At 36.6% G+C, this 16,241-nt stretch overlaps 2 protein-coding genes across 2 annotated transcripts; one reads left to right on the top strand and one right to left on the bottom strand.

Moving 5' to 3' along the window:
• Positions 1-637: 637 nt before the first annotated feature.
• On the bottom strand, positions 638-11,543 carry Sec8 (Secretory 8). Its single transcript, XM_026630516.2, has 17 exons — positions 11,380-11,543; positions 11,024-11,185; positions 10,283-10,452; positions 9,665-9,818; positions 8,337-8,460; positions 7,558-7,715; positions 6,473-6,687; positions 6,117-6,213; positions 4,761-4,926; positions 4,281-4,413; positions 3,764-3,913; positions 3,395-3,683; positions 3,138-3,269; positions 2,376-2,540; positions 1,863-2,015; positions 1,565-1,759; positions 638-1,080 (listed from the first exon to the last, which is right to left on the bottom strand). The coding sequence occupies exons 1-17, from the start codon at positions 11,434-11,436 to the stop codon at positions 916-918; spliced, it is 2,685 nt and encodes an 894-aa protein (XP_026486301.2). The 5' UTR covers positions 11,437-11,543; the 3' UTR covers positions 638-915.
• A 327-nt stretch (positions 11,544-11,870) lies between these two features.
• On the top strand, positions 11,871-15,962 carry LOC113393563 (protein Spindly-B). The gene is made up of 5 exons (XM_026630520.2): positions 11,871-12,651; positions 13,028-13,119; positions 13,957-14,071; positions 15,029-15,161; positions 15,686-15,962. The coding sequence occupies exons 1-5, from the start codon at positions 11,964-11,966 to the stop codon at positions 15,921-15,923; spliced, it is 1,266 nt and encodes a 421-aa protein (XP_026486305.1). The 5' UTR covers positions 11,871-11,963; the 3' UTR covers positions 15,924-15,962.
• Positions 15,963-16,241: the final 279 nt, after the last annotated feature.

The raw sequence follows: 16,241 nt of genomic DNA, 5'->3' as shown, positions 1-16,241 counted from the left end.
AATAAGGTAATGTAAGTATGGTGGAAATACACGATCTATCTCCTTAAATATCTCCTTTAAATGCGAAGGACAGTACGCTCTCACGTCAGGAGTGGGGAAAATGACCTAACGCCGGATATTCCCCCCTCTGCTTTCAAATGCCGATTATGCATAAACGGGCGATGAGGATTTGGGTATTTGCTCGAGTTAAGGTTTATATGTGGTTTCCAGAAATGTGTGTGGTTTTTATGAAAAATAAAACTATTTGCATAAAACTGTAGTACCAAATGAGAGGATTTTGAAAGTCCACATTCGGCTATTGAATGATTAAATAGGTGTCTATTGTATAAGAACATATTAGGTTTAATAAAAAAATTATGATATTGGAAAAAACAAATTCAAGTATGTAAACTATGTACAATGTAAAAATTTTTTTTGCCAATATTTTTTTTAAATTGATAATCGCATGAATCACATAACTAATTATTGTATGTACGTACGATTACGTACATACAATAATTAGGTATGTACATAATACTGTTAAATAGATATTTTTTTAAATAAAATAACTTTTCGTTCATATATTTTTTAATCATTTAAAACAATTATGTATATCATTTTTTTCTTTTAATTTATAAATGTGGGTATAAAATAACTTAATTATATTATAAATATAATAATGTTTATTGAACTTAAAAAAAAAAAATACATCATTGCTATAACAAATATTCCTACTGAATGTGCCAATACAAAATTAATAATTACTATTCTTATAAATAAAACAATCATGTCGCTCCGCGTACATACATATAAGGATCATCGTGTTCAGAAAAATACCCAGTTGTATAGTCTACATTGACATGGTGTAGTGATGTCGCTAAATCTGAGAGCATCGAGTTTATTTAAAATAAATCGTATAGGTCCGTAGGCCGTCGGTCACACGGTGACGCCGACGTGCCCGAGCGCGGCCGACAGCTGGCGCAGCTGCGCGCGCATCTCGGCGTCCGACAGCCCGCGACGCGCCCCGATCACCTTGAACGCGTTCAGGTATTCCAGCTCGGAGAACTGCGGACCTTTCTCGCGGACCGATGTTATGATTTCCTGAGGAGAAAATCAGGGTTACCGCTGATAGGACTTTGCAAGACTTTGCTGCCCGTGCGGGCAGGTACCATCTACTTATCAGCTATTCTATCTATAAACAGATTAGATTTTTTCGTTTCGTTTTTTTGCAGAGACAAGGGAAAAAATATCTTAGTTTTCATGGTTGGCCATGCATTGTCGATTTTTTTTTATAGAATAGATTGGCAAATAGGTAAGTGGTCACCACCACCCATAGACAATTACGCTGTAAGAAATATTAACTATTCCTTACATCGCCAATACGCCACCGACCTTGGGAACTAAGATTTTATGTCCTTTGCGCCTGTAGTTACACTGACTCACTCGTTGCTCATTCATATCGCATTGCTCATTGTCGGTGTAACAGAGAGAATATCCATCGGCGGCGTCGACCATTTCTCACCGGGAAGTCCATTCGCCAGTCTGCGGTCCTATTACAAATGATAAACACTGCAGCGAGCGGTACCTCCGGCGTGCAGGCCAGCAGGTGCAGGTAGGCGTGCGCGGCGTGCAGCCCGTCGTGCGGCAGCGCCAGCGCGGCGAGGCAGTGGCGCAGCGTCGCCAGCCGCGCGCCCGCCGCGCCCGCGCCCGCGCCGCGCTCGCTCTGCCAGCGCCACACCACCGCCGCCGACATCATCTCGCCCACGCCGCTCATTATGTACTGCGGACGGCCGAACGTTTGAATTCACCGCGAAACGAAGGATGTACTTCTCAAATTGTTTAAAGTATAACATGTGATGGAGAAATGTCCGTGGAGCACTGACCGCGAGTGCGGAGGGTGCGAGGAGAGCGACTGCGTGTTCGTGGAAGGCGAGCAAGCGATGCGCGAGTCTCGTGGCGCCGCCCGCCTGCTCCTCGCCTTCCGGCCCTTCGGCTTTCTCTTCTTGCCCCAGGTAGTGGAAGCACTCGATGCGCATCTTGAATGACAAAATTAAATCGTTTCTTAAACTGACAGACTATAATCGAAACTATTGTCCTGACTTTGATGGTCCTATTATAAGTATAAATAACTCTTTTTGAAAGAAATACGGGTTGTCTAGAAGGAAATCGGAAAACAATTCATCTTCAGAACAGATTCTGATGTTTAATGCGAAACGGCTACAATCGACATGTTTTCACACGCGTTGGGCACGAATAGCTTATTGGCGCTATTTTGTCGATTTTTTATAAACGAAAATATTTGTAAAAATAGAGTAATTGGTAAAGGTTAGACACGCTCATTAACGAATAATAACAATATCGAGCTTATTAAACCCCTGGGTGCCCGAGTGCCTTACCTCCAAGTGCAGGAACACTAAGCACTTGTGTGCGATCTCGTCGAACACGGCGGCCGTGGCGGCCATGTCGCTCTGGAACTTCTCCGACAACTTGAGCCCCGGGCCCGCCGCGTTCGACGCGCTCACTAAGCTCGGGATGGTCTTGATGTTAGTGCTCAGCCACTCCTGTGTCGTCAGTATAGATCCACATTAGGGTAGCTATGACCAACTGTAACGTCGTACTTAAATTTACGTTTTTTGTTGTTTACTAGCTCGGGATTTATTTCATAATGAATACTAAATAGAGCATATAGGAAGGTTTGTATATAATATTTAGGATACGACATGTTCTCTTAAAAGTGATCTACTATTTAGAGGTCAGCTATTTACGTCAAAGGTAAAAAAATATTAGGAGATAAAGGAGTTTAATGGTGATATGAGTTGATCAATTTAATGACAAATTGTTAAAAATAATTATGACAGATACGTAAAAACCAGAAACAATTGTAGCGAAGAAGTTATACTATAATTTTTGTAAATGTAAATATAATATATGTAATTTTTTAAGTTTTTTCGATAGTAATTACTAAGAAAAAATGTTTTAATGTAATCTACATATATATATATATATATAGTAACCCTACTTTACTTAACCACGCCTTAAAAAAAAACACATTTATATAAAGAAATTAAGATTTTATCATTGTATGATTTTACTGAAATAATTAAAAATACAGCCAATTTTGAATTGATGCTTTCATTATTTAAAAAAAAATAACGTACCATACTTTCGCAAAGTAGAGCTAGATCAACGAGTGTGTTGATGTCTGCGACTATCTCGCGGTTGGAGACCTCGCCGTCTCCTAAGCTCGTTCCTAGGATCTCCGCTTCTCTTTCGTACGCTTGCTTTAGTTCCTGATTGTCAAAGATTAAAACAAAAAAAAAATTATAGTACAATTAAATTAATATTTCCATCACATGCATACATTCAGGAGCAAACAGTACTACCAAAAAGTAGGTATCACTCTTACTGATCTGACCTGCGCGGTGTAGTCGCCGTGCTCGACTGCGGCGCGGTAGTTGGGCAAGGCTTGCAGGAAGCGCACGATGTCGTCGTCGGCCAACCAGCGCGCGGCGCGGGCGGGCGGCGCGGGCGCCAGCCGGGCGTGCGCGGCGCGCGCGAGCACCGCCAGCGCCGACAGCGCCACCTCGCACGCGCGCAGGGCCGCCGCCCCGCCGCACGAGCCGCAGCGCCGCGCCGCCAGCGCGCTCTCCCGCACCGCGCTCCACGCCTCGATACAGCACGCGAACACCGGCCGCTGACCGACGCTGCGCATCATAGTCGGACTCGTATTGGCAAGCCGCGCTCGACGGAGGTCATACTGAATGACGATTATTCCCATACTGACGTGTGGTCGGGCGGCAGCGCTCGCTCGCGCCAGGCGGCGGGCGCGCGCATGGCCGCGTCGATCTGCGCGCGCGCGCTGCGTGCGAGCCGCTCGCTCTCGCCCCAGCGCACGTAGTCCGAGATGAATGCGCGAAGAGAGCACTCGCCGCCTCTGTAGCCGATGATACGATTTATTCAATACAAGCAAACTAATAATCACGGAGAAAACTAAATTTTTTTTGATAATTACTTGTCTGTACAGGAATACAACCATCACGTAAAACAACTTTTTTTTAGCGTAAAATATCGAGTAATAACTACATAAACAAATTAAGAAAAATGTACATAAACATATTGTATAAAAAAAATTGTCATGAGAAAATGTGTTAGTGTACAAGGAAAACAAAATAATTAACGTCTACGCCAAAAGACTAAACGAACTGCTTGAACGTCGATATTTTACCTTCGTTACCTTGAGAGCATATAATATAAATAATTAAATTGACCAATTTAGTTAGTAGCTGTATGAGTGTATTCACCCAGGCCGCTCAAGATGAGCGCAGAGCGCATGCAGCGCTGGCAGCGCGGCGTGCAGGAGCGCGGGGTCCGGCCGACACACCAGCGGGTAGCGCTGCCGACGCGACACCACTCCCGCGGCCGGGGGTATAGCCACTGGGACACATAAATACACTTAAATCATTAACATTAAAAACAAAATTATAGAGTTAGAAAGCGAATACGTTCCAGACGCTCGTTATTTTAAGCAAATTGTTTTAAACGTATATGATGTTCAAGTTTAAATGAACTAGTAAAATATTATTAAATGAGTAACTATATAAACGTCAATGGGAAATAAAAATGAAAACTTCGAATAGATAAAAGTTTGTATAAAAACCGATTTAGAATTTTCAATAAATAATATTGCGTAACTAATCGATCGATCGCCCGAAATATGAACATTGCTTTTATTCTTAAACAATTGAACCGTACTATACATATTATAGAAAAATAATACTCACCTGTAAGTTTAAACAATTTATCGCGTCGACGCTGCGGTCGTTTCTTGGAAAAGTAATCGGAGAGACGTAATTCGGGCGCGCTGCTGTCGGCTGTATTCGCGCTTGACCGCTGCGCCGCTAAGTTAACACTCTCTATTTCTAAGTATTCCGTGAGAAGAAGTTGCATCTGTACCGAAATCATTTGAAACAAAATCAATTTATATATATTTTTACATTGTGTTCTTCGCCTGTAGTTTACAATGTTATCACAAATACAAACTCAACTCGTACACGAATAGTACGAGGCGATCAAAAAGTTCTTGGAGTCAAAAATATATGTAAAGCTTTATAAGATTATTCTTATATTACATAATAACAAAACAGATGTTGTAAAATTATATACGAAATATGAAACATTTAAAAGCTGATGTACTTAATCGAAGGACTGTTAGTGCAATCTATAACCTAGGAGTCAAGTTCAGAATCAATTTTTTAATTTTACATAACAGAACATATTGTTCTGTAATGTTATATATTAAAATGTAAATACTTTTGTGAGAACAAGTTATACTCATAACATTGGTATAAGGAGTCAGTAATACTTTTGTGGGGCATAATATACGATTTTACAACATAATCACGACCAGAAAGCTTTGAAAATGCCTCTGTTTCCAAATTATAAAAAATAATCGAACACTTGTGTGTAAAGGGCTAATAGGCAAACGATAGTGCACCTTGGGAATTAAATGATCGCTTTCTTGATATTAATAATATAGACTGGCAGTTGTTGGTTTGAAAATCAATAACTGCACGCCTTCTATACTGGTTTGAATGCAAATGCGAGTACTGTAGCTAGGTGTCTGAATTGTTGCAAATCTTTCTTATATACTTTAAAGAGTTATGAAGGTATCAAAATAATGCCTTCCCAACTATTTCACAGACTTTTGGACATCCCTTCGTAGATATTACAAATTATTTTCTACTCTGTTTTATGCGAATACCAGAATAGCAGCGAATGTCTAAAATGATACTGATCTTTTGTCTACAGCTTAAATAAATGAGTTATCAATAATATCAAATGTTATATTACACATTTATAATGTTATCAAAAAATAATGCCCCTGAATGTTTTCCTAACTATTCCACGGACATTTGAAACCACCTTCGTAGATATTAAAAATTATTTACATGATTACATAATTTTCTAACATCTCGAATTAATCGTGGGGGAGCTGATGAGCACTACAGCGGTGCGTGAGGGTGCTGTCTGTTACACTCACGACTTGTAGCACCGCGCCCAGGAGCGGAAGACGCTGCGCAGAAAAGTGAGCTCACAGGTGGATGACGTCAGAATTACTTAGGCTCAAAAATACTTACGACTTGTTGCACCGCACTCCAGTAGTGGTGCTCGGAGTGCAGCCCGCGCTCACTCAGCGAATGTCGCTGCAGTGCTGCTCGCCAAAGCTGTAATAAGCTATAAAACAAATATGAGCACATTTAATTTATTTTTGGTAAAATGCAGCTTACAGGATAGTCTCAAAAATATTAAAACATTCTAAATTCAAATCAAATAACCACGAGAAATATGTAATCGGTGAATGTTAAATACGACTGGTAATAGACCACTTTTTAGAAAGAGTTTAGTTACCATTAGTTCTAGAGTTAAATAATATACAATAAGATTGAGTACGGAGTTGTCGTGAGACCAATAATTATCACTCCTTTTTATTTACCGTTTATTTCTAGTTCCACAAGCTTTAAATTCTTCTGCTAAACAGGTGACCAGTCTCGCCAACGGTCTACCCGTCTCCGTCACACCTTCCACTTCTGTTATCTCTAGATCTTCTTCTCCATCTGCATCGGCTTCAATCTCGACTTCATCAATGATACGTCGCGACACTGAGTCGATAACTTCCAGTAATTCGTTCTGAATTTGCACTTTGAATTTCTGAAAAGATGCTTAGAAAACTGAATTACATTGTTAAGGGATATAATAAGTTTTATCAAATTTCACGTCAATAAAAACGAGATTTTAAAATTGGATTTAGTGTCTACAGTACTAATCTTCTGTCTTACTGTATGCCTTGTAGTTCTCAGTACGAGATACGGTATATGAAATATATGTAAATACCCGTTAAGTTAATAGTTAAAGCTTGTATTATTTAACAGTATTGGATAGTGACTTAACTAAGCTATACATTTGCGAATGTCATATAATCATTGCCATTATCAAATAACATTTTATGGTCTTATATTTCTTATACCGTTTCGCAGATTATTCCGCAAAGTAGAAAAGAGTTACCAATATGTTATCTTATGGGAGTCGCAAGAGAGATTTAGAATAAGAGAATTTTCATTTTGCTCCTAAATCGAGCATGAATTTATCGCACATGTAGCAGGAAGATAACCGTGGAGTTAATGCTTGTTGGCTTCCAGGCAGGAGACATAACACACATATATAATATTTAACTAATATTGTATTTTTAGATGTTGAAAAAGAGTAACTACTGAGTTTCTTGCCGGTTCTTCTCGGTAGAATCTACATTCCGAACCGGTGGTAGCTTTACTTTAAATAGTTTGTTAAATGACGATTTAAATGTGCGAAGTAAAAGCTTACATGAATAAAGTATATTTTGATTTTTATAAATCCCAGCGAGAATTTCCTTTGATATGGAAGTCAAAATATTTTTGTGTTGTGTTTGTATCTGGCGGTTGTGACATTTCAATATAAATAAGCTGTTAAAAACCTATATATAATTATGGTATTCGTTAATAGTTCAGTTAACAATACTATAATATAATACTATCCAAGCCTTACCTCGGTTGCTTCTTTCAACTGCTCCAACACACCCAGAGCTTCGAGTGATATCATGACAGTAGTTTCAAACGTTTTATCCTCTTCTGTGAGAGACGCTTCGTACTCCGGTGTTATGTCTTGCAGATACGCATCTGTCACCTCTTCGCTCTTTGTTAATTCTGAAAATTATTTATCTACTTTTTAAGGAGAATAAAGCAACAGTAATTTCATGTAGGTTGTCATTTTAAAAGGAAAGTTTATTCCACCACGAACGAGAGAAACGAAGATTACAAAAATACCAGAAATTCCAAATAGCTTTTCCTTTATCATTATTATTGTTACATATTTTTTTAATGAAATAAAGTTGAATTCGCACTGTAGGTAGGTAGCCATGTAGATTAACCATATACGAGTGATTATAAACTAATAATGATATTTGAATATTTACGTAATAGCGAAATTGCGCATCATGGCATTTGTAGCCTAAAATTCTGTGATAATAAATTGACTAAATTCGTTATAAACGGTGTTTTATTCATATAAGGTCTCATTAGTACAGTTAACACCGGGTTCTAGTTTCCAGCGAAGATCTGCTGATGTTTAAGAATAAGATAAATCATAAAACGCCAAAATGTAAAAAAGGCAAGGCATAAAAAAAAATACTTGTTACAATGACAGACGAGAAAACGTTACTACAATTGTATTTAGTAATCAAAACCGCGAACTGGCGGGCTTACTCTTGTATTTAATTTAAATATATTTCGCGAATGTACATAAAACCGAAGCGTAGTATTTAGTACCAGCAAGCAGCAAGGCCGTCCGCCGCCGCGCCGACAGCGCCCGCCCCAGCGGGGCGCGCTCCCCGCGGTACACGGCCGCGCTAATCCGACGCACTATTATGTCAACCAACTCTTTCTTCTTAGCCTGTAGTAATTTCATAGAGGTTTTTTCAATGTTTTCGAATGTCCTCACCATTAAAACTTAGTAGTAATCGGTCATGAACGAATGTTTAGGGCTGAAATAATTAATAATCCAGTCGTGCGGCATAAAAGAGTAGTCCTGTGGTAGTGGGACAGTACGGTAGGGAGTCTTTAACGTGCGAGTTTCCAAGTCTATAATTCGTGATACCGTTAGACTGAACCGTATACGAGACTAGAGCAAGAGTTTAAAAATGTAACAACGGCGACGAACGACAAATTGTCGTAAGTAAGTAAGTAAGTCATATTTTGACTTCGTTTGAGATTAAAAGTAAAACTTTCTTCATTGACGAATTCAGCTTTTGTCGTAAATCAAATAATGTAAAGTTCAACGTATGTGGACAACCCCGAATATGATACGCCCAACGTAACATTGTTCAAGAATTTGTATTGGAGCACGCTCGGAGCTACGCCTTGTGGTGAGTATGGCCCAGGCAGCAGGGACATATACGAGACAGAGATTAAATTGCATTTTGCCACATACATCTTTACATACTATAAAACAAAGTCGCTTCTCGCTCCTTCGCTTAGATCTATTAAACTACACAACGGATTTTAATGAGGTTTTCATCAGGGTCTATGTATACTACGTGCATATTACAATGCATGATAATACTGGGTCCCATACATTTGTTTTCGTATAGCATAGTTGATATCGAGATATTAGCAAAGCCAGCACCTCGTTAGCCCTAAACCCAATAGAGCATATTTGAAAAAAACTCTTTACTAAAGAAAAAATGAGGTTGAGAGAAGACTAAATCAATAGATGTTTTACTGACTGTTTCAGAGCAACCCTATTATGTGTGCACTGTTTTATTAGCCAAGACTGTAAGAGTAAGAATGCAAAAAACAATTTTTCAGAAGGCTTCACTTAAAAGTGAACAGATATCTTCTTTATTGGGCAGATTAATATATATTGTGTAACATCTGGCATCTCTCCTTGGTAGTAAACAACATTAACATTAACCACATGGAAATAGGGTACCATCTGAGGGTCAAACTAGCACCTTACGCGCTTTCCCGGCTTCCCGTTACACACTTCCGTCCCTTTTCACGAAATGACACCCACAAATCGCAAGAAATCGAGAAAGATGTTACACATAAAAAATCCAACTGCTCGTCGTGTTAAAGAAAGACAGATAGAGACACACCTGCAGCTGCGCGGTGGTAGCGCTGAGCGCGTGTACGCGAGGCAGCTCCGTACTGGCGGTGAGCAGCGCCCCGCGCAGAGCCTGCGCCGCCCCCAGCACGCGCCCCGCACTCGCCAGCTCGCGCGCACTCCGCTCCGAAACCACCACACGCTCTCTGTTTTAATATAAAAGTACAACTGATAATCCTTATGCAGGCCTGCATCTTTAAGTACCTATCGCATTTTTATTTTTATGTATGAATGATAGCTGAGCAATGTAATCAGACATAAAGGGCCACCTCATTGACAGTATATTTGACAGCATTAGGAGGCTTACATTTCTTACATGGTAACAAATTTACAAATAAGGTTTTACCATTAGTTGCGGCAGTTGTATGTCTGCCATCCAAACAGAATGTATTACTACTATTGCTTTGTTTAAAAAAAAAACAAAGATTATTGACATAATACATTTAATCTTTTTTATAAAACGAACATATCCAGATAAGCATTGAAATATTTCAAAATGCCTTCTTTTAAAAGTAACAGAAAAAAAAAGAAAGGGCAAACAATAAAGGCAATATTTTCCAAAAAATAATAATAAAACTGCATAATAATGTTTATTTAAAAATAAACTCACATATCTGTAAGCATTCTTAAGGCATGATGGTGTGTTCTAGCATCAGCCCAGAGACGTCGCAAATCATCCCTTCTGACACGCAGCAATGCTCTACATGCACCCAATCTAGCTTCAGCTGCAGAACAGTGCTGACCCCAAGCACCAAGAGCGGAACATACTGCACTAAATTTCTGCAATATTTATGATTTATGTTAGTATATCATATATATTGATTATGCAAATGATCCATTCGGTAACTTCAATTGTTTAATATTATGTACAACAATTGCATTTTCAACATTTCAACAACAATTCAACAAATTCTTTATTGAAATTCAAAGTAACGTTTGGTTTTCAGAAATAGATTCTTAAATAGCTTAGAAGCATTATAAAAAGAGAATATTGATATTAAAGACTTGTGTTTTTGTGAAATATTTTTCCACTAAATTTGATAAACTACTTATTTTGACTGTTAAAGTAAAAATTTTCATTTGTAAAACACAATTCTAGACCAATAATAGTACTCAACTTGATAAAATATCAATGTAACACATTGGAAACTATATAAATATTCAGACTTATGATAAAATTAAAGAAAAATGTTTCCGCTGAAATGTGACAAGCTCTTTAAAGTATAAGAGATTTTTGAAACAATGTATTACCCAGTCTAATATAGCATAGATATATCACCATAGCTTCACAATATTGATTATTTGGTTAATAATAAATAAAATTATCTTTCCACTAAAATATTTTACTCACTTGCATAACATCAGTAATTTCTTGAGCATGAGCTGCAACTAACTCATCAAGCCTAGCATCACTCTTCTTATATTCTTTTTCTAATTTTGCTCTCTCTTTTTCTCTTTGTTCATTTGTCTCACTCGCTGATAAAGTACGAATCACCGACATGAGCAACCCACTCTTTGAAAAATAAAATTAAATATATAATTTCATTAATATAATTTTAAAGAAATGGTATTTTAAATGGGAACACTTTTATTTGAAATCTTAAAATATTACTTAAATAGATATAGACTTCTAGTTTTCAGGTCTTATAGGAAATAAATTCTACATAGGAATTAGTTATTGGGAATATATAAACAGTTTTCTCTTACCGTTTCCTTCCCCTGTTTCACTCCTCGAGGTGGCTTAGTAGGTGGTGGTGATGACATTTTGATGATTTTTGACTTGAGAAAATGTATTTAGTTTTCGTTTGATAATATTCACTAATTCATTACAAGTTTCAGTCTATAGAAGTGAATTTTCCTTTCATCACTGCCCGAACCCTATTGGCCGAACTATAAATTTGACATTTAAAATGTCAGTGTGATGTTTTCATTCTTGATTACTCGAGACAGGAAGGTTCAACGAGTATAACATCTCTTTATACGCTATGGTTTGAATTTGAATGCTATTGTCAAATCATTGTTATTTAATATTTAACTATTGTTATTTTTAAAGTCATTATATTTCTTCGGGATTAATTGCTAAGATATTTAAAAGTAAATCGATGAAAATAACAACATCAAAAATCAAAATATTATATTATTTTGAGTCAGATGTTAAACGATATGTCAAGTGACATTAGTAAATAATAATTTTCAAATATTACCGTTGAGTTGATTTTATAGTTTAAGATTTAAGTTTGGAATATTATTACAACTATTATTGTCGTTGAATTGTTACAAAAAAGATAAAAATGGATTATTCGACGATTAGTAACAAAACTAACGTAACAGAAGCTGAGGATTTAACAGGCAGTGAACTTTCTGAACAGTATTACTCTCTTCGAAAACAGTACGAGAATTTATCCAGCAACTTTGAAACTATTAAACAAGAGCTCCACGATACAAGACGAAGTTATCAAACTGCTTTAGACGTGCAGAGTCATCTCACTGCTGAATTAGAAAGCTATCAAGCAGATGAAAAAAAACGTAGAAGCGAACTAACATCACGTATTACTGCTTATCAAGAAGAAATATCGGCATTGAGACAAGAACGTAGTGATTTGGCAGAACGACATGTTAGTGATATTAGAACATTAGAAATAGAAAATAAACGTTTGAAAGAGGACCAAGTTATCGTTAATCGACAATCCCCCGTGCCTGATACCTCTGAAATAGACGAAACGCGTGCAGCACTGTCGGCTGCAGCATCTGAAGCGTTTGCAGCGAAAACTGCGCTTGAACAAGCACGAGTCGAAATCTGTTCATGGCAGATGAAAGTTGAGGAGTTAGTTATACAAGTAAGTGAGCTTCGTGAAGCCGCGCAAATAAGGAAAGAGGAATTAAACGCAGCTGGGGAGCGAGAAGCTGCGGCGCTTGCGGATTTAGCAGAAGCTAGAGCTTTGCTTCACCAAGTTGATTCTCAAGATGCCCAACCACATGGTAATTCATTTAATTTAAGAATAAAAATATTGAAGCTCTTATTGCAGTCAGATTCAATTTTGTGACATACTTAAACACGCTAAATCATATTGCTTTGTAGTATAAAATTATATTGGTTTCATTAAATTTTATTAATATTGAATTATGATTCTATAGTAAAAATGTGTAAAATTATGTGGGCGTTTGGCAACTTAGTCAGAATGTATAAAAAAGAAGAATAAGAGATTATAAACTATTTACAAATCCAATGCATGACAGACTTAATACCCAGGAAAAGTATATTAAGTATATATAAAAAAAATTTACAATGTATATCTGCATCAGCAATTGAGATTATATAACTTGAAATTTTTGCTCAATGATATATTATTTTTAGCTGCTAAAGGTAATTCAATATTTGCTGAAGTTGAAGATAAGAGACAAGAGATGGCTAAAAATCTAATTCAAATGAAACAAACTAATTCTAGGGTAAGTGTGTTAAAGATTTTGAGATTCTATAAACTTTGCACTGAAAATATGACCGTGAGGATGTTGTTTTGGTCTCTCTGTAGTCACAAGATGTTGAAATTGCTGGCAGTTAACCAGAGTTGTATCCCATACGTCCAAATAGGTTTGATAATCGAACAATATACTCAACTTGTTAGTTAGGAATTGAGCCGATTCTTTTCCTAGAAGCCAGAGAAGGGTTTTTAAAACGAATTTTAATCTCGTCTCGATTTTTGTCTATATGGTCCTTCCACATTATCCGTCGATCCAGGAGGAATCCCAGGTATTTGACACAAGTAGTCTGGCAAAGTTGATCTTGACCCAGATTGATGGAGGGCAGGTATGACATTCCAGTGTAAATGTGATTTGGTGAGACTTAGGTGCACTAGCTTTTATACGCCACTTGTTCAGCCAAGCATTGTTATCGTTAAGTTGAATTTGTAATCAGCTCGCCTCGGTGCTACTACAGGCTATGAAAGCGGCATCATCGGCGAAAGTTGCTACATCTAATCCAGGTGATTGGGGTAGGTCACAAGTAAATATGTTGTAGAGGACTGGTCCAAGCACGCAGCCTTGTGGTACGCCCGCTTTGCAACTCGATGTTTTACTTGGAATGTTCTGTTCCATAGATAGGAAGATATCAGTTGGTATTAATAAATGAGACTATTCTTTTGTAATGTCTAACTAAAAATACCACTAAACCAAAATACACGATGCACATGTCTTTGGAGAAATGAGCCATGTCATGTATGATAATTGTATTCACGTAAATCTACATCATATACCATTTTTTTAAAAAACTTAATATTTGTGTTTCAGTTAAGAAGAGATCTGGCAAATAAGCAAGCAGAGTTAGAAGCTCTTCTGCATGAGAAACAAACAGTTTGGGAACAGCAAGCCGGAGCAGCTGCTCATCATGACCGTGAACTTATTGGTAAGAAATTAATTATATTAGATTCTCTTTTTAATTTCAGATTATTTGTAAAATTGATACCAAATTTTTAACTATAGAAATGATAACCTTATAGTCTACCAAATTTCATATTTTTGATTTCATTATTTCGTAACGTCATACAATACGTCATCCCATATTTAATACGTTGGGCGTTTTCAAAATTTCTGATGCAATTGACCATTATATATGTTCACTTCACCTGTTATATTTTTGAGGCAATAATGCGTATACGCAACAAGTAACTAAGTTACATGCTTTTTGTTATTCCGTGGTCAACTGATTGATCCTTAAAAGTTTTATGTCCACCAAGTCCATTTAATTTTCAAATTAATTAAGTAACACTAAATATGATGTCTTCGAGTCATCATTAATATATAGATTATAGCCGTAACACCAATTTCAGTTTCCCTGACAAAATTACGAAATTACTGACAATCTTGCATCCTCTATTTTACTGTTTTTGGGGACTTTTTATAAGTTTCCTCTTTTAGTGCTTACCTATATTACATAGGCGAACGGCCTGTGCAAAAATTATAGGCTTTCGATCTTCGCTAGTCAGTGTTGAAATTTTCTTAAACAGATTGTTTTTTATTTGTTTATACATAGTATTGCAATTAGGGAATGTCGAAATGTGGGAAGCCGTCTTACGAAAATAAAAATGGTTAACATTTACAACAACAATACTAAACCCATATTTCATTTGATTGTTCATAAAATGATTATTTTTGAAGGTCAATAATATCACTTAGTTCTAATAATTTACAACGTCTTTTTTTTGCGAGATGTAATGTCCATTAGTGATGCTAAATTACTCCAAAGCAGTAATGCTTTGACGTGAAGCACTATAATGAACAGTGGGTAGAAAAGAGAGCACTAAATCACCTAAAGTTATTGAGACTATAGAATATGTTACGATTTAATATTTTTATTGTACAGAGAGCTACGAAGATCGGATAACTCAACTCGAAGGCTTATGCGAGAGGCAAAGACGAGAGTTGGCGCGATGGTTCGGTAAACTGTGTGAACCAACCGAACAGGGCTGGCTCCCGGGTGTACTGGATCATCTAAAGTAAGTACTTGAAATTTTTTAAATTTTTTATATTGATAGAATATATTCAGTCAATTTATTTGACATAATGACGTAGAGCACAAATAATATTTCATAAGGCAACAATGATGAGTGCTAATTTTAACATATTCCAATACTTTTAAGAATAACTCTAGATTTGAAAGTGAAATCGTAATTATTCTGTTTTTTTTTTTAAGTTTATTGCGATAAATATTGCATCAAATCGAAGATAAATCGATTTTTATTCTTACATCCAACTTATATATATTGAAAATAAAATTTGCGGTTACTTTGAAGATCATATTCGTTATCGGCGAACAATGTTATGTCTTATGTATGTATATTCATTAACAAAACCCCTGATTTATCTAGGCAACCTATTTGCGATTTATTAATGTACATTATATCTGACATATATGTATATAGGTGGCCAATTGCCAATTTTTAACAAATTATGAAAAGTTTACAACTTTTTAAAAACACGAACAATATTTTTCTTAATTTTCTATTTTTTTCATTTATAGAAATGAATGCGAGCAACTACGAGCAGAAGTATTATCTAGAGGGGCGGCTCAGTTGGCCAGCGCGGCACAAGTGAGAGAGCTACGAAGGAAAATCGCCCTTCTTACCGCTACAGGCGTTAAGCAATCTCCCGTACAAACAAACGTCGATAGAGACGATATAGGCATGCAGAAAGTAACCATTCAAGTTAACAATAGACCAACTCCAGATGATGTTAGGAAAAAAGTGTCCTTTAATTGATAATGTTTAAGGTGTACGACGTATGTAAATAAAAAATAATTATTTCTAAAACTGTATTTAATTTTTTCATGTTTCTTCGTAGATTAATAAAGGAAAATTACATAATGCGTTATATACAATATACATGTATTATAATCCTTATATATTTTATAAGCAGAAGTAAGTCACCACCATCTCTACCATCTTTTTATTCATCAATTTATGATTAACGAATAAATAAAATTGTAAATTTTAAAATCGTTCTCTGCGAGGAAAATACCACATATTTTGCTATTCGATTAACAATCAAAGATAAAGTACATCATTAAAATGAATACA

The sequence above is a fragment of the Vanessa tameamea genome, chromosome 6 (genome assembly GCF_037043105.1).
Source record: "Vanessa tameamea isolate UH-Manoa-2023 chromosome 6, ilVanTame1 primary haplotype, whole genome shotgun sequence".
In the NCBI taxonomy this organism is placed as follows: Eukaryota; Metazoa; Arthropoda; class Insecta; order Lepidoptera; family Nymphalidae; genus Vanessa; species Vanessa tameamea.
This window is presented reverse-complemented; position numbering and strand designations above follow the sequence as displayed.